Here is a 22,943-nt window from a genome sequence, read left to right as displayed (position 1 = left end):
CAGAGCTGTAGGACACAATTATTCTAGAACAAGGTGGACAATCTCCAGTCCTTTAAATCTCGCCCACCAAGCGGCTTTTGCATGGCCCTGAAGCAAAGCATGATTTTTTCATTTCCAAGTGATTGAAAAAAAAAAAAAAACAGAGAGAGTATTTTGTGACCTGTGAAAAGTACACAGAGTTCAGATTTCAGTGTCTATAATTTTACTGGAAGATGGCCAGGCGTATCCATATTTTCTATGGCTGTTGTGCTACAACACGGAAGGCTGCCTGGCCCCTCTCAAAAAAAAAATTTGACCACCAGTGTTCCAGAACACGGAGGACCCATGCTACACCACTCTTCTAACCGCCCCCCTCCCGCCTCCAGTCACCTCTTCAGCGTTAGTCACCAGCAAGATTCTTGGAGCTGACATGGAGGGAGGGCGTTATAATAATGAATTGTACCACATGGGAAAACAAGAGACCCAAGACAGTAAATTTCTATATAAGGGAACGTGACTGTTTCTGTCACATACTAGAGTAACGTCTGTGTTGGTTTCCCCATCAGAAAAGAGAGCATCCTCGCGGCCTCTGCATAACCATGGTTGCGTTTAAGCATGAAGGCACTTGGAAAGCTATCAAGGGAACAAATGTTCCGGGGGTGTTTCTGCGAGGAGAGCCTCTGAGTTTAGATGTAGACTGTGGTTCCCTTTAAGCTTAGGCGCCTGGGCCCCTCTGCTCTGGCCCTTTTTTTCTCCCTGGGATCATGTGGCTTTCTCTTCACCCCCCCCCCCTCTCCAGGCTAAAAAGCTTCAGAGAAATGCAGAGCTCAGGTATGCAGGCCTAGCCCAGCCCAGCTCTCTCCAGTTCAGTTCAGCAGCCAGCTGCAGGGTCAAAATGGGACCCCTTCAGGTGACAAGAATGACTCAGCAGGGGCCTAGGCAGGAACTGAGATAGGGAAGCAGTGGCAGGCACAAAATCCCCTGCAGCAGCCGGAAGCTAACGAACCAGTAGGTTAAGGACGCACATAGGTGAACAAAAAGTCATTTAAGTCAACTTTCGACCAAGGCCGGATTGAAGGCCTGCGCCATCGCAGGCCTTAAATAAAGGTCTGCCCAGCTTCTGGGAGAAAAAAGAAAAACCCGCCCAAGGTCTCTCCTAAAGGTCCCTTTCGCTTATGACAAATGTCACCAGGGCTCGACTGGGCCTTCGACACAGTTGGATGGGGGAGCCTTTGAGGGGTGCAGAAAACTGCGTGGCCGTGATTATCTGGGAGACTTTGCGGGCACTGTAATCTCTCGAGACCAGGAAACCATTTTCCTCGCTGGCTCTGAGATTTTGCTTTGCTAAGGCGGCTGCAGCTTCCCTGCCCCCCTCGCGCACACCCCCGCCGCCGCCGCCGCCGCGGCTGCTGCTTTAAGCAACCACGCCCCGCGGGCCCCAGGCTTCTTGGCCCTGGGGCTCGCAGCCCCCGCGCAGCCTGCACACCGCGCTCCCATCCGCCCCACCCCCGCGCGGGCCCAGCCGCCCCCGCGGCCAGCCTGGGGAGTGACGCCTCGCGCCTGCGCCTCGCCAACTTCCTGCCGCGGAACGCCCCACCCACTCTCGAGAACCCCGCCCCCGGAGAGCGCGTCAGACCCTCCCGTCGCACGCTATTGGTCCAAGCCGCCGAGCCGTTGGCTCCCAGGCCCGCCTCTCCTCCGCCTCTCCAATTTCCCAGGGCGGCTGCGCTTGCGCTCAGCTGCCTGGGCGGGCTGAGAGGCGCGGGTTGAAAAGTCTCGTTCCAAGTTTGGCGAGAGGGAGAGGGAGAGAGAGGAGAGCGGCTCAGACCTCGCTACCCGCCAGCGGGGAGGAGGCACAAGAGGCGATCGCGGCGTCTGGGGGGAGAACCCAGACGGCCAGACCGAACTCAGGCTTTTCCGAGCGAGGACTGCGTGACGTGCCTGGGAGAGGCAAGGAGCGCCTGCCGGGCTGCTCTTGACTAGCGAGAGAGAAGTCCGAGGCGGCCAAGGGGGGCGAAACGACCCGACGCAAGATGGCGAGTAAAGAGAGTAAGGATGCCTGCCCTGTGGGGCGGGCGGGCGCGCGGGCGCCGGGACTCCGGGGGGCTGGCGGGCTCCCGAGGCCTCGGCACGCGCTGACGAAAGGCGCGAATTGGCGTGAGGAGCAGGGGGCGGGGCTGGGCGCGAGACTCGCCGCGCGTCTGCAAGGGGGCCTGCGCGACACGGGGCCTGGTCGCCGCCGAGGGCCGGGAGCATTTCCGGAGCCGGGCGCGGGGGCCGAGGGAGAGGCCCCCCTTCCCCCACCCTCACCCCCCACCCCCACCCCCACCCCGCGGCCTAGCTCCCTCCGACGCCCTTGGCTCGGGGGCGCAGGCGCTCGCGGCCCGAGAAGTCAGCGGCGGCGGGCGCGGATTCTTCCGTGCGCGTGGTCGTCGTCCGTCTCGGGGTCGCGGCCCTTGTCCGTGTCGGGAGGGGGGGGGAGGAGCTGGATCCCTCCGGGCTATGGCTGCCGATGGTGGCTTGGTGGGGAGCTGGGGCCTCCTCCGAGGGTGGGGGGTGGGGGAAGCAGGCCTGTGGGCTGCTGCTGCTCCACGTGGATTGGATCTATTCGAGTGGGTCGGGGCACCGGTTTACAATGCGGGTCATCGGAGAACAGGTGCGAGCGGCTATAAAAAGGCTGAGGAGCTCGGTGGAAGGGCAATTAATGACCCAATTCGGGTAAGCGCCGGGATCCCGATCTTGGAAGTGGAGGCGAAAACGCTTCCTGATGTTGGTCTTCTCACTTTGTGGGAGAGCAGTTCGTGTGAGCAGGATAGGTACAAGGAAAGAATAGATAAGGTGTGGCCGTCTCGAGGTGACCTCCAGTATCCGTATCCATGCCTTTGACTCCGAGCCTTCTCAGCCACTTAATTGTGGGCTTTCTCCAAATTTCAGTGTTTGAAGATACTGTGGAGGAGCGTGTCATCAACGAAGAATATAAAATCTGGAAGAAGAATACACCGTTTCTGTATGACCTGGTTATGACCCATGCTCTTCAGTGGCCCAGTCTTACCGTTCAGTGGCTTCCTGAAGTGACTAAGTAAGGGTGTCTGCCAACTTCTATTTTGTGTAGATTTAAGTACCGTGTTAAATTTCTAGGTATTGTTGATGTTATTTCACACACAGAACATAAATACCTAATTGGTTAGGCCGAGGGTGAGGCGGCAAGTGGTTGTTCAAAACTTAAGGTGGTTTCTAGCATAGAGGTGTGTTGAGAGGAGAGAATATTGTAATACTGTGTATAGGAAATGATGAATATTTTGCCATTCCATGACCAACATCTCTGGACTCCAGATCAATACATTATTTTCAAACTTAATAGAAAAGATTACATACATAACAAATTAAAAGCTATTATGGCTTGATGGGTTAAGTGATTTTTCTTGAATATTTGTAAGATTTGGCATAATTGGAATAATAGAACCTGACACATCTGAAGAAATTAAGCCTCATAACAGAACTACTGTTGCAGTTCAGGGATTTACCAGTGAGGAAAAGGGCTGAGAATTTTAAGCACGGTGCTCAAGCGCTCACTACTGGTGATCTCATAGCTTACAAACTAGAGCTCAACCAACCCAAACCGGTTGGCTCCAGAATCAAGGCACCTCCTTCATTAGACTACCTTTAGGTAGGCATGTACCTTTTCTATAGGAATATGGGCACATACCTTAAAAGTATATTGATTTTTTTTTTTTTGTATAGTGAGCCTATAATTAGGGTTAAATGAAACTAATATACAAGGAAGAATTTGTGACCAGTGGTAAAAAGAAGCTAGTTTTAAAATCACTTGTAAGGGCTAGGTTCCATATATGAATATTGACCTTCCAGATGTGGGCTTGCTGTCTCAAAATCTCATGTTTTTTATTTGTAGGGTTTTTTATATTAAAATTCCATTTTAAAAATCTAATGTCCAGTGAGAAGAGTCTTGAATTGCTACTTAATGGGGGCTTATAGACACTGATTTTATTTTTTCAACACTGGAGGTGGTTCAAACCCAGGGCCTCAGCATGGTAGGTGTGTGCTCTGTGGCTAAGGTGTTTTGAGCAGATTCTAAAATAGACTGAGGGTTGGCAAGGTGGCTTCGCATGGTAAAGGCACTTGCCTCCAAGCCTAAGAACATGAATTCAGTCTCCAGAACTCACATGGTAGAAAGCATTGACTCCTGCAAGTTGTCTTTTGATCTACACATGTACACTGTTGTAGACATGCATATCCACACACAATAAATAAATAAGTAAGTAAATAGAATAAAAATAGAATGAGCTGGGTGTGATGGCACATGGGTGTAATTCTAAGTTATAGGCCTGCCTGAGGTATACTCAGATGACCATGGATTTTTGTTTTTAAGATTACTTATATGAGTACACTGTAGCTGTCTTTAGACACACATCAGAAGAGGGCATCAGATCTCATTACAGATGGTTGTGAGCCACCAATGTGGTTGCTGGGGGGTTGAACTCAGGACCTTTGAAAGAGCAGCCAGTGCTCTTAACCACTGAGCCATCTCTCCAGCCCCAAGACCATATTTCTTCTCTCTCTCTCTCTCTTTTGAGACATGGTTTTTCTGTAGCCTTGGCTGCCCTGGGAATAAACAAATACACAGACACCAGGTTGTCCACTAGCTCACAAAGATCCACCTGCCTCCCCAAGTGCTAGTATTAAAGATGTACCCTACCACCACCTAGCAAGACCGTGTTTCTCAGGAAGACAAAAAAATCCAGAGGGCAAAGGAATAAGTTAAGTGGTTAAGAGCACTAGCTGCTCTTACAAAGTACCTGGGCTGATTCCCAGTGCCCAGCTGTTATGTCAGCCTTCTGTAATCCAGGTCCTAAGAGATGATGCTCTTCTCTCACTTACACAGGCACGAGGCAAAGAAAACACTGCTATACTTCAAATCTTGAAAAAAATTAAAGATTAAGAACAAAAACATCAACCTATCTACAAGGGTATTCAGGTTCTTTGTAATTTTGCTGCATTTGTCTTTTTGTTTTTCTGTTAATTAAAAATTATTAACAGTTTGCTTTTTTTTTAACATTTTTACTTAACTGAAGCATAATAGAGACTTTTTTGAATTTTTTTTTTTTTTGGTTTTGGTTTTTTTGGTTTTTCTTTTTTTTTTTTTTGGTTTTTCGAGACAGGGTTTCTCTGTATAGCCTTGGCTGTCCTGGCACTCACTTTGTAGACCAGGCTGGCCTCGAACTCAGAAATCCGCCTGCCTCTGCCTCCCGAGTGCTGGGATTAAAGGCGTGCGCCACCACGCCCGGCATCCGGCTGAATTTTTTTAAAGACTTATTTTTATTTACTTTTTAAAAAATTCTTTGGTTTTTCTGAGACAGGGTTTCTCTGTATAGCCCTGGCTGTCCTGGAACTCACTCTGTAGACCAGGCTGGCCTCGAACTCAAGAGATCCACCTGCCTCTGCCTCCCGAGTGCTGGGATTAAAGGCGTGCGCCACCACTGCCTAGCTTTATTTACTTTATGCATATGAGTACACTGTAGCTGTCTTCAGACACAGCAGAAGAGAGCATCTGTTCCCAATACAGATGGCTGCGAGCCACCATGTGCTTGCTGGGAATTGAACATAGCAGTCATATCAGCAGCCCAAGGGTGGGAACTTGGATGCCAGAGACTTAGGTTGGAGTATTGCCTTTGCTTATTAGCTTTGTGTGCAGGTTGTGTACTCTTGTCTTTTTTAGTTATTTCATTTACAGATATCTGAAGATGTTAGTAGTACTGTCTTACATGTGGGAAAATTACTAAATTATCTCCTGCATGGTAAACGTCTTGTGTGGAGTAAAAACACAGTTAAGTGATGACATACTGATTCCTACTTGACCCTGATTTCAATCTCTACCTATCTACCTAAAACAAGGTTTTATTATGTATACAGTGTTCTGTTTGGATATATGCGTTTAGGCCAGAAGAGGGCATCAGATCACGTTACAGATGGTTGTGAGCCACCAATGTGGTTGCTGGGACTACAACTCAGGACCTGGAAGACCAGCCAGTGCTCTTAACCATTAAGCCATCTCTAGCCCTTTTTTATTTTAAAGAAAGGGTCTTACTATGTAGCCCTGGCTGGCCTGGAGCTCACTGTGTATCTAAGGCTAGCCTAGAACTGTTTCACTCCTGACTCAACTTCTAAAGTACTGGGATTAAAAGTGTGTGCCATCATGCCAGGCCTGTTCAGAAGTAATTTTAAGGCTTAAAATACCACTTTTTATGTTTCCTTCACTACCCCAAAACTCAAGAGATGTGCCTGTCTCTCTGCCTTCTGAAAAACCTATGTTATCATACCCAGTAAAAACTATTTTTAATGTTACCTCTGTATTTTACATAAAAGTTTTAAAAAAAATAATGAAGATTGAGTATCCCTTATGTGCTTGGAATCAGAATCTGCATTTTTGGAGAGTTTTAGTTGCATATATTTAACGTGTTATCTTGGGGGTGGAAATATTGCCTGATTTTTACAAAATGCCTGCCTTCTTTGAGTAACAAGACCATACTCTCCTTCATGTCCTGCTTATATTTAATATACTTTCTAATGATTACTTGGACTTGTCTGAACAATTGATTTAGGTTTTTGAAAAGTTTTATAAATTGGAAAGTGAACTCAGCTGCATTCAGGGCATGCACTCTACCACTGGATTATATTCTTGGTCCTTATTAAATAATTGAAGTGACAGACAGTATAGAAGTATATGTTATGAAGTTTTTCCATTGCCAGTACTCCTAATTCCCTCTGCCTTAGGGAAGGTAGTTGCTTTACATTTTTGGTCCATCTTAATTAAGAGAATATAGAAGTACATTACTTTTTTTGTCCTGAAGATTGAATCCAGGGCTTCATAGTTGCTGGTCAAGCACTCTACCACCAAGAATTAGTCCCAAACTTTAAAAAGTGAATACTTTTTTAAAATGTGAAATAAAGTGTCAGCTACTGGGAGTGGCCTTGAACATGAATCCTCCTACCTCGGCTTTTGAGTAGCTGTGATAACAAGACTGTATCAGCAGACCTGAATACCAACTGACCTCTACCTTTCAGTTCCTGGGATTGATTTTTTTATGATAGCAAGTTGTTGATTTACCTTTTTCTTTTTAAAGTACTCTTTTATTTTTTATGAGTACACTGTAGCTGTCTTCAGACACCAAAAGAGGGCATCAGACCCTATTACAATTAGTTGTAAGCCACTATTTATTGCTGGGAATTGAACTCAGGATCTCTGGTTGACTTGATTTAATAAAAGTGTATTGGAAAGCCGATTGTGGTGGCACATAACTTTAATCTCAGTACTTGGGAGACAGAGACAGCAGGACCTGGTCTACATACAAAGTTCTAGGACAGCCAGGGTTGCATAGGCCCCATCTCTCAAAACAAACAAACAAAAAGAATATATTGGAGACTTTACTATTCAATATGCTGACACATACCCATTCTTAATGAAGATGCCACTCAAATGTACTTACGAATAGTTTATGTCACTATTAACTTGTTTGTTGATGGGTATTTTTTAGGTTGGTTTTGGTCCTTTGCTGCTTGCTATAAACAGTGCTACTGGGAATAGTCTTGTAATACAGCATATTTTTGGGATTGTTGGGTCAGTTTCTTAGCATTGCAAGGATTTTGGTACTAAAGATAGGATCTTTATAAACTTGACATAGGGTCTATCTCACTGTAGCTCTGGCTGACCTGAACCTTATTGTGTAGACCAGGGATGAGGTCTGCTCCTAGAGATCCACCACCTGCCTCAACCTCAGAGTACTGGAATTAAAGGTGTGTACCACCATGCGTAGCATAGATGTTTTGTCTTTGCTACCTTTGAGTGTGTCCAATATTGAGATAAATATGAGTTTACGAAAGCAAGTTGTTGGGGGCTGGAGAGATGGCTTAGTAGTTAAGAGCACTGACTGCTCTTCTGAAGGCCCTGAGTTTAAATCCCAGCAACCACATGGTGGCTCACATCCATCTGTAATGAGATTTGACACCCTCTACTGGTATGTCTGAAGACGGCTACAGTGTACTTACATATAAATAAATAAATTTTTTTTTTAAAGTCTCTTTTTTTTTTTTTTTAAAGATTTATTTATTGATTATATGTAAGTACACTGTAGCTGTCTTCAGACACTCCAGAAGAGGGAGCCAGATCTCGTTACGGATGGTTGTGAGCCACCATGTGGTTGCTGGGATTTGAACTCTGGACCTTTGGAAGAGCAGTCGGGTGCCCTTACCCACTGAGCCATCTCACCAGCCCCCTAAATTTTTTTTTTAAGTAAAGTAGGTTGTTTCTGTAGACCAGCTGGCCTCAAAGTTAGAGATCCACCTACCTCTGCCTCCCAAGTGCTGGAGGTTAAAGGTGTGTACCACCATGATCTGAAGTAGGGTTGATCTAATGATGGAGATAAAGGACTTTTTAGTAAAACATAAAAACAATCTTTATGTGAGAGAAACAAGTCCTGTGAAACTGGAATCTTTGAATTTGAATCAAATTTTTAAGATTTCCTTCAGTTTAGCTGCAACAATACTTCTTCCAAAGGTCATATATGATAAACTGTCTATCTGCCTGCTTTTATTATACTTACTGGTCTTCATTTTCCTGCATAGCTACAGTAAAAAATAACCTTTTGTTTCTCCTCCATAACAGGTCTCTTTTGAGATATATTTAAGATCCCTGTAAAGGTTTTAGTTTGTCCGTGTTCTAAAGTGCATTATTGAAGGCCTTCCCCCCGTCTCTAACACTAGAAATTGAACCCAGGATTTCACTCATGAGAGTTGGATGCTATACTACTACCAAGCTATATTCCCAACTCTCTCTTTTTTTTGAGTCAGGGCCTCTGCTTAGTTGTGCACACTGGCCGTGAACCTGAACTCACTGCATGGTTTTGGCAGGCCTTAGTTTGTGATCTTCTTGCTTTAGCACCCTGAATAATTAAGATTATAGATGTAGGACACCCAGCAAAAGCCTAAAATTTCCACGATAACTTTTCTGAGTAAAAATATACGTATGCCTGCCCTCACCCAAAGCCATATTATGTTTTTGGGTTACTATGAATGCATCAACCAATAGCTACCCTCTCCTCTAAACTTCGTATTGCTTAGTAACTCCTACCTATTTTCAGGAGTTATATATGTTTTACCATAAGCCAAACTTTAATTTGATAGCACTTAATTTTGTAAGTTATTACTAAAGGACATGCATAGACATAATTTCCAACTCTTGGTTATTATTTTAAAACATTACTGCTTCCTTTGTACAGGAGAAATTTAGGAACAAACGGATATGTGATCTAACTTGTCTGGTTTTGGGACTTAAGAGTCTTACTTCTTTGTGGGACAGTGGGGCACAGTTGAAATTCTTCTAGATAAGACAATGGGAAAGCATTATTGATACTTAATAGCAGTGCAAAAATTGCTGTTTGGATGATGGTGGTAAAAGACACTGGCAAGTTCTTTAGCCTGAAGGTGAATCTCCATAGAGTAAGGTGACAGAAACACTTGAGAATGTGCATTGTATAGGTATCATAAACAAAAAGAAATGATTTTATATCATGCCATTTCACTTAACCTATTTTTCAGGTGAAGAAAATGAGACTGGAGAGAGGTTGTACATATAGCTAGTTTTATAGGTTGCATATAGCTAGATTTAGTTTGAACCAGTATATTAACCCCCCTTTTTTCCCTTAACACTTCACTCATTCTATTTTATCTCATTGGGAAAACAGAAACATCTAGCATAATAAACATCAGCTATAGGCTAAATGTACAATTTGAGAAGTCTGGCTACATGAGTATTGGATCAGTGATGAACTTCTATGTAGACAGATGTTGGTATGTTTGATGAGTTGAATCTGCTGTTCTAGAAAGGTAGCATCCACAATGATAATTGAAGGCAAGGAAGATGACTCTCCAGGCAGGAAAGAAAAACTAAACTCTTCAAATAGAGTGTTTTCTTACATTTGAAGTATGGGGATAATAAAGTTGGTAATTAGATGGGAAGCAGGGATTTGTTGGTGTTCTGTATATATTTGCTAAAGAAATGTTCATGCTAATTTTGAGGGAACCAGACTAAATTTGTTAGCAGCTGAAAACTCTATAGGATTAGTTTGACTTTTTTTTTCTCCTAACCAGACCAGAAGGAAAGGATTATGCCCTTCATTGGCTAGTGCTGGGCACTCATACATCTGATGAGCAGAACCATCTGGTGGTTGCTCGAGTTCATATTCCCAATGATGATGCACAGTTCGATGCTTCCCATTGTGACAGTGACAAGGGAGGTGGGTATACGACCTATTTCAACATTAATGCCAAACGGAGGATTCATCTTAGCATGTAGATTAAAATTTGCACTCAGCTTTTGGCTTAGCCATGTAACTTTTATTTGTTTTTTGGGGGGGTGGGGTGGGGTCGAGACAGGGTTTCTCTGTGTAGCCCCGGCTGTCCTGGAACTTACTCTGTAGACTAGGCTGACCTTGAACTCTGCCTGCCTTTGCCACCCAAGTGCTGGGATTAAAGGTGTGCGCCACCACTGCCTGGCTTTTGTTCTTTGTTGTTTTTTTTTGGGGGGGGGGTTAACTTTTAAAGAACTAGTCACACAATATGTGTGAGGGTTTTTTTTCACAATAACATATACAGTACCAAGAAATTAGGATCAGTGTAGCAAAATAAGAGGGTCATAGGACATTAAGTACATTATAGTGTGTTTAAAATATTACTCAGCAATTAAGAATGAGAAGAGAAACTATGCGCACTGGTATGTAAGGTGAGATTTTTATAAATAATCAGATCTTAACTAAAAAGGCCAGTTTTTAAATTTTTTTATATCCAAGGTAGAACTAACTGTATTTACATGAGGTAGCAATCCATATAATGCAGATGGGCTTTGAGAATCAATTTCATATAGTAGAAAACTTGTGTTTTGGAGATTTTCTTTTTCTCCACTATTTGTGTTCTATTTGGACTGTAAATTTGGTTGGGCTGATTGAGCTAAATGACTTGTGAGTAGTAATCCTGTATATGTTTTGTTTATGTCTCCTCACATTAGAATTCGGTGGCTTTGGTTCTGTAACAGGGAAAATTGAATGTGAAATTAAAATTAACCATGAAGGAGAAGTAAACCGTGCTCGTTATATGCCACAGAATCCTCACATCATTGCCACAAAAACACCATCTTCTGATGTTTTGGTTTTTGACTATACAAAACACCCTGCAAAACCAGGTATGTAATAGTAAAGCCAGGCCAGTACACATCTTTCTTGATTGAAGACGATAATATTTTAAAAATAAAGTACTGTACTGTGTATGCTGGAGAGAAGGCTCAATAGCAGTTAGAAACTCTGGCTGCTCTTCAGAGGATATGCATTCAATTCCCAGCACCCACAAAGTGAGGGATCTCATAAGCACCTGCAAGGTTGGTGATTTGCTAGAACCTGATAATCTGCTATCAGGTGTGGATCCAGAGCCAAAGCAGAAGAAAACAAGATCAGGTAGATAGGTCTCCAGAGGGGACCCATACAGGCTTCTGAGTATTTCCTTTCTGGGATCAAACAGGACATGCTTTTTCTGTAGCAGAAAAGTACAGGAACTTTTGCTAAGTGACTGTCCAGAGGAGCCTGTTTGAGGCTCAGCAGATGTAGTCTTTGTTCTTGTAGAATTGTTCTTTTGGTTCACTCAATGAAAGAAATTTGAAGCTTAGCTCTTACCAATTCTGATAAACAGGTAACTTAGTGGTCAACGTTGTTTCTTTTTCTTCTTAGATCCAAGTGGAGAATGTAATCCTGATCTTAGATTAAGAGGTCACCAAAAGGAAGGTTATGGTCTTTCCTGGAATTCTAATTTGAGTGGGCATCTCCTGAGTGCATCTGATGACCATGTAAGAGCCAAGTTTTTCTTAATCTGTTGTATCTTATTCGTGAAAGTCCTAAATATAAGCTAGAGGATCTCTGTATAGATTGATTTTTTTTTTTTTTTTTTTTTTGGTTTTTCAAGACAGGGTTTCTCTGTAGCCCTGGCTGTACTGGAACTCACTTGTAGACCAGGCTGGCCTCGAACTCAGAAATCCGCCTGCCTCTACCTCCCGAGTGCTGGGATTAAAGGTGTGCACCACCATACCTGGTGAAATTTTTTTTAAGATGACATCATACATAGATTGTTGTGTTAACATTTTCCTAGTGTTCCTGGCTGTCCTGGAACTCACTCTGTAGACCAGGCTGGCCCCAAACTCAGAAATCTGCCTGCCTCTGCCCACCAAGTGCTAGAATTAAAGGCATGAGCCACCATTTTCCTAGGTTTTAAAACAATGGTTTCATGAGACTACTGTTAGAGCTTTAGAATTTCACAAAGCTCTTTTGAAGATTGGAGGGTTACCATCATTTAAAAGAAGACTGACAAATTTACCTTTCTATTATTTGTGTAAAATTTAACAGGTTCTATTTTTAAAAGTTGTACATGTTTTGCCACTAATTTTATTTTCATTAGGTGTCTGAAATGAAATTCCATAGATGTTATGCAATTACTCCTTGCTCTCCATCTAATAAAAGCTGTAGTTGAATATTGGCCTATGGCATCCTAAACTGGGCTTATACAGGCTTATATCTCCAGATTCTCTGCTTTGGGTGTGCCTCTCACATCCAAACAAGAAAGGGATCAGTCTTGCCACTATTGAACCAGTGTGCACATCTTGGCCTTGGTTTGCCTTGGTATGTAGAGTTTAAAGCGGAATAAATTGTTGATGACCTCTCTACCACAGCTACCAGCATTGCACCTTCTGGCACCAGGATGGCTATCCAGCAAGTAGTAAAAACATGTAACTCAGTTCTAGCTTGATTTCTCCATCCTGCAACCATAAGATGTATGTATTGTCGGCAACAATAGGATACGAACATCTAGTTCTGGTGGGCATGCACAGTAACGACTGTCTTATTTTGCTTTAAGGAGATGAATATGTTCCTAAATAACAAGTTACCTTTTAAAACTGGCATTTTCATAGCTTTTGTTCTCTTTTGTTCTTCCTTAGACTGTCTGCCTGTGGGATATAAATGCAGGACCAAAGGAAGGCAAAATTGTGGATGCTAAAGCAATCTTTACTGGCCACTCAGCTGTTGTAGAGGATGTGGCCTGGCATCTGCTGCATGAGTCCTTGTTTGGATCTGTTGCTGATGATCAGAAACTTATGATGTAAGATGGAAGGTTCAGTGGAACCTTGATGGGTAATCTGGATGACCAGCAGGGATTGGTCGACTGATTGTGTTCTGTTTCTTGAAAGTTATGTTGTAGTTTGAAGATGACAAATAGCTTTTTGTGGGTTATACTTGATAAATAATTACCTGCATATATATAGTGAACAGTTTATTTTGTTAAACATTGCTACAGAAGCAATGTGAAGAAAAAGGCTTGAATAATAAATTATAAATTTGTGATCCAGAGTTAAGTAAGTAGAGCTCAGGGAGGAAGAGTGTTTCCATCAGGGTGTGGCCATGGAGCTGCAGTAAAATCACTTGGTAACTCGTTTCATAAGGAACTATTGTACTACGAAGACTAGGAGAACAATATACTGGAATTTGACAAGGCTAATTATAGGTAAAGTAAATGTTAGATCCTATATTCTGTATTTTGTGTACATTTAAGATGGTATGTAATTAAGATAAAAATCAAAAAGGAATTAGAATAGTGGTCCTAGTTATTTGGAGGTTTAAAATATTTAATAGACGAAAGCCCAAATTGCTAGCTATGTGTGGTTTGTATATTTGTGAATGGGCAAGCATATCAGAGCTTTGTACAGAAATAACCTCGACTGAGCCAAGTGTTTGGAGCTGTATGCCTTGTCTTTTTTTGTATTTCAGATGGGACACCAGATCCAATACCACTTCTAAGCCGAGCCATTTGGTGGATGCACACACTGCTGAGGTCAACTGCCTCTCATTCAATCCCTACAGCGAGTTCATTCTGGCAACTGGCTCTGCAGATAAGGTTTCATAGTTTTCTTTTGGTTTTGGTGTTAACCAAGTCCTGTTTTGTACTTTAATAAGCATTTTAAAGATCATACATAAACTATATAGAAGTCATTTTCATTTGGTTTCTTCTCTACAGACTGTAGCTTTATGGGACCTGCGTAATCTGAAACTAAAACTCCACACCTTCGAATCGCATAAGGATGAAATTTTCCAGGTATGTGAGAGTTTGAGGGTACCTTTTAATTGTTTTATTTATAATTGTGTGTATATGTATGGGCATGCTGAAACAGGCATGTGGAGGGAGGTTGAAGGACACTTTCTGGGAATAAGTTTATCCTGCTACCTTGAGGGGATTAGTGACAACTCCAGTTGTCAGGTTTTGTTATGGCAAGCAGCTTTATTCATTAGGGTGTCTTGTTGGCCCAGTTTTCAGATAGCTTCATGTCAAGGACTTCATGTGAGGGGCGAATATTTGAAGTTTGTTTGTTTGTTTGTATTTGTTTTTTTGTTTTGTTTTGTTTTTGTTTTTTTTTTTTGTTTTTCGAGACAGGGTTTCTCTGTATAGCTCTGGCTGTCCTGGAACTCACTTTGTAGACCAGGCTGGCCTCGAACTCAGAAATCCACCTGCCTCTGCCTCCCAAGTGCTGGGATTAAAGGCGTGCGCCACCACCGCCCGGCTGTATTTGGTTTTTCAAGACAGGGTTTCTCTGTGTAGCCCTGGCTGTCCTGGAACTCACTCTGTAGACCAGGCTGGCCTCGAACTAAAAAAATCGACTTGCCTCTGCTTCCGGAGTGCTGGGATTAAAGGCGTGCGCCACCACTGCCCAGCTGAGGTTTTTTTATTTGGTGGGATTTGGACATTAATTTTTTTGATAAAGCTCCTCATAATTCTATATAAATCAAGGTGATGGATATTTTTGTTGTTGCTGTCATTGTTTTTGAGAGTCCCCTCCCATCCAGAAGTAAGAAATTCTTAAATGGAATCAGTTTGAAATACATTTTCAAGGATTTTTCAATTAAGAGTGACAATATGGTGGGTGCACTGTAAAAAACGGCCTTATACATAGTTTTGGAGTAGAGATTATAGGCTAATTTTAAAGGTTTTATGGATGGTTATGAGTCTAAAGTTTTCTGGGATTCCTGACTTCTTCAGTACTAGAAGCATGACTTCCTGCCTGCAGGCTTGGGGAGCTGGGAGTACCTAAGGATTTGGGTATGTAGCTCAGTGGTAGAGCAAGCACACAAAGTGTTGGGTTCAGCGATGCCATCAAGGTGAATTGGTAGGGGTCACTTTAAAGCCTTGGACAGTAAAGTCTCTAGGCTAAGTGGATACAGAATGTGAGGTAAGGAAATATAGATTAGAATGATACTTACAGACCAAGGTACCAAGGCTCTTTAAATAAGTTTTCAAAATCTGTATTGTAGGTCCACTGGTCTCCACATAATGAAACTATTCTGGCTTCAAGTGGTACTGATCGCCGCCTGAATGTGTGGGATTTAAGGTAATTTAGGATCTGGTGACAAGGAACTGCATAAATGTGTCAATCTAACAGATTACATAATAGAACTCATAAACCAGGAAAACAATTTGCAGATCCAACTTCAATAAACTCTTACTACCTAAGAGTTTCTGTTCTGTGATATAAAAGTAAATCAGCAAATAACATAAATTGGTCATGTATTTTGTATGTTTTGCCTGTGTGTATAACACATGTGTGCCAGGTACTCACATCAGATTCCCCAGAACAGGGACTATGAGTAGTTGTATAGGGATAGTACAATGTGGGGGCTGGGACATAAACCCTGTTGTGCATCAGCAACAAGTGGTCTTAACTGCTGAGCCACTAGTGTGCTTACCAAATTAAAATACCTTTTTGCTACAGTTCACTAGGGTTGTAGTTCAATGATAGTACTAGCATACACAAGGTTGTGGGTTCAGTCTCTAGCACCACAAGCATTAAAATACTGTCAGTGTCTCCTTGCATGTAGCATAGAAAACAGAATTGTTGGATTGTTTTCTTTTTCATTTTTTGTGACAACAGGGCATTGTGTAGCTCAGATCAGACTGCCTCAAACTCCTGATATTCTTGACTTTTCCTAACAAATCTTTCTTTGGCTTACACTTCATTAAAACCAGTTAAATTTTTTTTAAATAAAACTAATGTTTATTATGAGCAATATTTCTTCGTTCTGCAGCTTTAATTATTAGTGGCTCCAAATGAACAACTCACAGTAATAAAGAATACTTAAGTCTGAAATGCTGCCACCCTTTAAAGTATAGTTCCTCTTGTTGTGGTGAGCCCCCCAACCATAAAGTTATTTTTCTGGCTACTTCATAACTGTAATTTTGCTGCTATTATGAATCATAACATAAATGTGTGTTTTCACGTATGTAGTCTTAGGCAGCACCTGTGAAAAATGTTTAACCCACACAGAGTGGCAACCCATGGGTTGAGTGAGAAACCTGTCTTAAGTACTTCTCATAGAGAAATACTTTATGGGTTAATAAAACACACAGGCATGCTATAAGACTTTGCAGTAATGAAAGCTTTATTTTCTTAATAGTAAAATTGGAGAAGAACAATCAGCAGAAGATGCAGAAGATGGGCCTCCAGAGCTCCTGGTATGCATTAGATTAAATGTCATGTATGCACACTTGATTATTTTTTACTAGACTATTTTAGGTCAGTCAGAGCTTCAAATTTTAGCTTGCCAATGATTTAAAAAAAAAAAAAAAAGGAAATCCAGGAAGTTTTTGTGATTAGGCTCTGACATTTATTACAAATAGTAAATGGAACTCCAGAAGTTTCTGGAAATGTTTCAGTGAGGGTAACTTAAGTTCCTATTGATTTCAGGTATGGTGTTTTTTGAGATTTGTTTTGTTTTTGCTTTTCTGCTGGGGCCGGGGGATCGGGAGGTAGTATGACTGGTGTTACCTGCATGGTTTTCTCTAACCATATGGAAGTTAACCACTTTTCTGTGAAATACTGACAGGCTTAGTAGTAGCTCTTTGTCCCTTTTCTGAATTGTTCACCATGTGTCTCCTCCAAACATTTGGTCATTGTCTCTAACATACTGCACTTAGGTGAGTATTAATTTATGGTGCATGAATTTGAAGGTGAAAAGAAAGCCTTTGAGAGTAAGTCCAAGACACAGAAGGTGTTCACTAGTGCTTACCTTGTGCAAGCTCCCTTGTCTCTTTGGCTTCTGTGCCCAGTAGCTCCAGGCAGAAATGAGCAAGAGAAGGATAGGAGATTTTAGACCAGTGTGTTTGACATTTAGATCATTGCTGCTTTAAAAAATAATTCTATAACCCAGGAGGCTCAAGCAAGAAGGCCATGAGCTTTGAGGCCATGGGGGCGGCAGGGTAGGGGGGTGAGAGAGTGAGTGTGTGTTACCCTTAATATACTACCATAACCAGATGGTAGTGTCCAAAATATTTTATTGTGCCTGACTCTTAGCCTTCATGATTTTAAAGATTTTTTTTCACAAAGGCCTTTTGTCTATAGTCCTTAAGGAACACCATTATGGGGCTAGTGAGGTAGCTCAGCAGTTAAAAATACCTACTGTTCTTGGCAAGGGGACCAGAATTCAGTTCTCAGTACTCATGCCAGGTGGCACACAATGCCCTATAATCTAGCTCCAGAGAGATCAGACATATCTGGCTTCCATAGGCACTCATGTATATAGGCATACATGCCCATATAATTGAAACTTTTGAGTTTGTGTCTGTAGCCAAGGCCTCACTCTGAGATATGTGTGACACCCCCCCCCCCAACTTGGTCTGTTCATCTCAGTTTTTTTAAAACTGATAAAGCTAGAAAATAAGATCCCACCCTTTTACATTTTGGGGGAAAGTTCATTGGCCTATGCTGCAAGTCTGGACCTTAAAGGTCTTGGTATTTTATTTTAGCAACACTGTCGATACATTGTGCCTTGGGAATATTGAGAAGAGGCTACTGTGAAAGATAGCTAGAGAAGAACCAGGAAGATTCCTCTGTCAGGCACATGAAAGAGCAGACATGTTGGAAATGCTTGGTGGTTATTCATTTGGAAGTGGTGGCATAGTTATAAGAAATGGGCAGAGGCCAGAATACTTAGGGATGAAATAAATATTTCCTGGAACTTAACATATGAATAACATGCTGAGACATTTGAATGTATGGACAGAATTCTAGTCCTTCAGAATATCGGGGTGGTAAGGAATTACATAGAGCTCATGTCACTCTACCTCTAAATTATGGGGCAAGCTAAGTAAGACAAAGGATATGAAATCAAGACCTTTTTTTTTATTATTAAGTTTATTCATGGAGGGCACACTGCCAAGATTTCTGACTTCAGCTGGAATCCCAATGAACCTTGGGTTATTTGCTCTGTGTCTGAAGATAACATCATGCAGATATGGCAGATGGTGAGTTGAAATTTTTTTTCATAACTCCTGTAAAACCATTTCACTAATGATATTCATTATTTAGGTGACTTTGTAGGGTGGGAGCAGTTTAAACCTACCTTTTCTGAGCCTGCAAGATGGCTCAACACTTGCTTTATAAAGCACCATATGATGATCTAAGATTACATGCCTGGAACCCATGTCAAAGGGAGAGGAAAGAACCAACTTCCCAACCATGCACAAAAAAAATACCCATACTCATCATAATAATATACACATGCTCTATATCAATTGACATTGCACTGTCAGCTGGGATACTGTGTTATACACTTTAAGGATATGAGGGAAATAGGAAGGTGTTCTCTGTTGAAATATTTCTAAGATTCTTAGATTGATCCCTCTCCGTGATGACTGAAGTGCCTTCTGAACAGTGACTAAACAGTGCATGGCAAATAATTTAAAGAGTCACTGAAACACCCTTTAATTGATAGTAAATTCTGTTTTTACCTATTTGGTTGTTATCTCCAGGCTGAAAATATTTACAATGATGAAGAGTCAGATGTCACGGCATCGGAACTGGAGGGGCAAGGATCTTAAACCCAAAGTATGAGTTGTTTTTATTGAATGTATTGCTACACGAATGCTTGATTTGTCAAGCGCCAAAAAGGCATTGTATAGTAGGAAATGTAAGTGGGATGGCTTCTGGCATTCTTTACCCTCTGATTCTAGCACTTTCAAGTGAGCTGTTGCGTACTGTATCATATTGTAGCTATTAGGGGATAAAAAGGAATGTTGCTTAAGAACGGACATCATTGTTTTAAAGACACACATTGCTGGGTATTGCCTTTGATTCAACTGTCATTTTCTCAAACTTTTAAAGTGCTTGCTCAAGTTCCCAAATATGCGAGGATAACTTTTACACTTTTTCCTTCCAACACTTCTTGATTGGCTTTGCAGAAATAAAGTTTTAAAATAAAGTTTGTTTTGTTCTTTTAGAAGATGTGGAAGGGTGGGTGGGTTTGCATGCTCCCATTTCTCATAGAGCAGCCAAAGAATACACAGAAGCTGTTAATTTCATCATACATATTTACTTAATCTCTACAGAATTGAGTAGATAAAATCAGATTCACGGTAGTGAAAAATCTCTACAAAATGTCTTTGAAAAGCAAAACAAGACTGCCTCTTAACAATTCATATCCTCATGAAAGACGTGGGCTGTAAAAATAAAGCAGTGTGTTTAGCACAAACTAGAAGATATCTGCATCATTTTTTCACAGTTATTTCCATCTACAGTCTGAAAGAGGTAGATTTTTTTTCTGCAACACCTGAGAGCTGAATTGTGATAACCAGGTGTGTAATAAAGGCAGTTGCATACATAACTAAAAAATACAGGTCTCAAGACCAGAAAATGTACTTCTACAAGTCTGAGGATGAAATGGCCTGATACCCAAGTTTCGCTACATTTTGGGGTCTACTGACACTAAAAATATACATCAAGATTGCATGGTAGTGCACCATGTGCAGTAAGTGAATTCAACATATAAATCTCTTCTGGGCCAGCATAGTAGCATTACAGTGTTCTAGAATACGGGCGTGCTACAAAGCCACAACACTGGGCTGGTGAGGTGATCACTTTAAGGGAGGGTATCCTTCTCTGAGGTCCCATCTGTTTTCATTCACAGGGTAATGGAGGAGAGATTCTGCATATGCATATTTCATACAGGATCTCTATCCTCTAAAGATCTAGCTAAAGATGTATGTAAGCCGAAAGCAGCAGGCCAGGACTGTTAATCACATTGCTTTATAAAGCCCTTGAAAATATGCAACAGGTTGAAGATGTACAGTCTTCCACACAGGACAAGCACCACAAAAACTGTGGCAGGCTATACACACATGGCTTAATAAAATGTTAAGAGCTGTGCAAGCAGACTTATGAAATGTGATCATTAGTAATTTCAATATTTCTGACACGTTCATGGGAAATAAGTCCAGTATTTGATTTAGTAGCTGAAGGCGGGAGGGTATTTATTTATAAAGAGGCTATTGAAAGGTTTTTTTTTTGTTGTTGTTTCTGACTTTACTTTGAATTTCTTTTACTTTCTGACCCCTTGATTAACGTGACCAAAGTTTAGAAAAATAATCATCTACTACAGAGACTGTTTTCTGTCTTTTGGACATTTTTTTCAATTATTTGAACCTAGTTTTGACCATAAAAATAAAATGTGCTAGGAGTACAAATGAAATTTTTAGCCAGTTCAACAAGTCAGTCTTTGAATATGGTGCACCAGCTTTACTTGAACCTTTAATAAATTGACTTAGACTTACATGCTTCATTTTTAAATTCCCCAATTCAAAGTGTAGAAACATTAATACTGGTTTTTGTTTTAAGTGATAGCATCAAAAAGAGGAGAAATAGACTAGAAAGCTAGGCGTCTTTTTGACTATGTAAACAATCTGCCAAATTTTCCCAAGCTGGTTCCGGTGTTTTTACTTTAAATTCTCTATTAGGAAACAAAACTAGTGTTCTTTGATGATGAAACTTGTCAACCCAGAGCCTCTTATGATAGGCAATGCTTGCCACTGAGCTACACACATGTACAGGCCCTGCTTGTTGAGTCTTAATGCAAATGAACACACAACTTCAACAAAGCCAGAATGCATGGTGAGGAAGGGAGCTTTTATATTTTTGCCCGAAACTGCAAGAAAGCAGTTTTCAAGGAATCACCTTTTGTCATCTATCCACAAATATTAGGACTACTTTATGAGTAGTAAGTTAGTTTTGTCAGAACTTCAAGGTTATGTGGTTATTTTACTTTGTCAAGCTGATTCGAATGAAAAATGTTTCTGACCAGTTCCGGCATTCTAATCCCGTATTTAAATGGGTTATTAAAGGTATTAGTGGGATAAGATATTTAAAATTGTTTTCACCTCAAGGAACCATCAGGAGAATAGAATTCCTCTAATGGCCTTGTTTTTTAGTTATGAAAATTATGTGCAAGGAGAGGAGGAAAGAACAAAGCATTGAAGGCATGCACTCCAAAGGGGGAAAATGAGGCAGATGTGCAACATAGTTGAGGGAAATTTATAGAGTAAAACTATTCCAAACCGCTAAGCAGCCTCCTGTACCACATAAGTCCAGTAGTTCTAAGAAAATACAGATATGGTAGAAAAAGTAAGAAAATCTTCACCACAAAACCAATAGTTACTACTAACAGAGGAAGTTATACACAAAATATATCTCTCAATACAGTGATCATACTTCACCCTAGTCAACTGACTCAATGCCTTGAGCAGCAGAACCTGAAGATGAGGGCTTTTGTGCAGCACTTTTCTCACATACTGACTTGGCTCTAGCCTCCAAGTGCATTCCCAGGGTTCTTCTTGAAGTCTCTTTGAAGGAATCCAGGACAGCACAGGGCTGCGTTGCAGGTGGCACCAAGTCCCCATCTGCTGCTTTGATAGAGACCTGCTCTTTCAGGACTTCGACCTTCTCGTTGAGCTCATTTCTCTCTGTCTGAAGAGCCCTGCACAGCTTCTCTAACCGGTCCAGTTTTATTTGAAAGGCCTTGTACTCTTTATCACGGACAGTTTTCTGTTGTGTGTTTTTTTTAAAATGAAAAACAAAACCAGTCGAGAATTCCATAACCTCATTAAATACAATCATGTATTGTTTGTAAACAAAATAACTGAGCTGAACCATATTGGAAACCTGTTATTGTCTACTATACATGTTTAGTTTCCTCAGAAACCTAACACTCAATCTAGTTTACCTTGACTGCATATGCATCTTAAGTATAGGACTGCTGTTTAACATGGTTTAAATCCCCTGTTTCTTAAAAATAGGTAAAATCCCCCTAAAATTGATAAAAATTTCATTTTAAAGGTAGATAGTTGTCAAGCTTGCAAAATTTGAGAGCTTTGAGTAAGACTTGTTTTTTCTTTTTTTTTTAAACAGGGTTTCTCTGTGTAGCTTTGTCTGTCCTGAAACTCACAAATCTACCTGACACTGCCTCCCAAGTACTAGGACTTGAGTGTGTACTACCACTGCTGGGCAAAACAAGATTTTTATGCTTGTGTGGTCCAACATTTTGCAATCATGTCAAAATAGTTGTGTAGTGACTGCAAGCAATACATTTTCCCTTGTAACATGGCCAAAATGTATTTTGTTACCTTTTTTCAGGTAAAAAGTCATTGAGGTGGTTTGTTGGTAGTCACATTAGGAAGTCTAATGAATGCACATTCCTAGGCTTGGACTTAGCATCTCTTGGTTGTTTAAAGGCAAGGGCTCACCATGTAGCCTTAGATGGCCTGGAACTGTGTAGATCAGACCAAACTTGAACTCCTAGAAGTCCTGTTTCTGTCTCGAGTGTGCTGTTAAGGCATGCACCAAGTCCAGCCATATCTTAGATGCAGGCACTTACACAACCTCAGGCCTAGTGGCTGGTATCTTACAGGAGAGAATCTGTTATAGATTCAAGTTTGAGAAGGTAATAAAAATGCTTGATCCTTCATTCAAGGCCCTCTATCTACCTCTATCCAGCTGTGAGAAAAGGCTATCTATTCAGTAACTTCCATACTCTATGCATAGCTAA

At 41.4% G+C, this 22,943-nt stretch overlaps 2 protein-coding genes across 6 annotated transcripts in view; one reads left to right on the top strand and one right to left on the bottom strand.

The window, feature by feature from the left end:
* The first annotated feature begins 1,707 nt into the window (after positions 1-1,707).
* On the top strand, positions 1,708-19,328 carry Rbbp7 (RB binding protein 7, chromatin remodeling factor). The gene is made up of 12 exons (XM_021152782.3): positions 1,708-2,028; positions 2,914-3,058; positions 10,141-10,286; positions 11,054-11,227; positions 11,766-11,881; positions 13,025-13,185; positions 13,851-13,977; positions 14,098-14,175; positions 15,387-15,463; positions 16,527-16,584; positions 18,262-18,372; positions 18,880-19,328. Exons 1-12 carry the CDS (start codon positions 2,013-2,015, stop codon positions 18,946-18,948), a joined length of 1,278 nt encoding a protein of 425 aa, XP_021008441.1. The 5' UTR covers positions 1,708-2,012; the 3' UTR covers positions 18,949-19,328.
* A 1,074-nt stretch (positions 19,329-20,402) lies between these two features.
* Txlng (taxilin gamma) overlaps positions 20,403-22,943 on the bottom strand; it is a 49,238-nt gene continuing 46,697 nt past the window's right edge. For all 5 annotated transcript variants that reach the window (XM_021152780.2, XM_029473101.2, XM_021152781.2 and 2 more), the window contains one exon: positions 20,403-21,943. In XM_021152780.2, the coding sequence (XP_021008439.1) occupies positions 21,617-21,943 (327 nt within the window). In that variant the 3' untranslated portion in view covers positions 20,403-21,616. The remainder of the gene's footprint in view (positions 21,944-22,943) is intronic.

The sequence above is a fragment of the Mus caroli genome, unplaced genomic scaffold, assembly GCF_978045245.1.
Source record: "Mus caroli unplaced genomic scaffold, Mus_caroli_1 scaffold_5, whole genome shotgun sequence".
In the NCBI taxonomy this organism is placed as follows: domain Eukaryota; kingdom Metazoa; phylum Chordata; class Mammalia; order Rodentia; family Muridae; genus Mus; species Mus caroli.
Note: the sequence above shows the minus strand (reverse complement) of the source record. Positions and strands in the feature narration are given on the sequence as shown.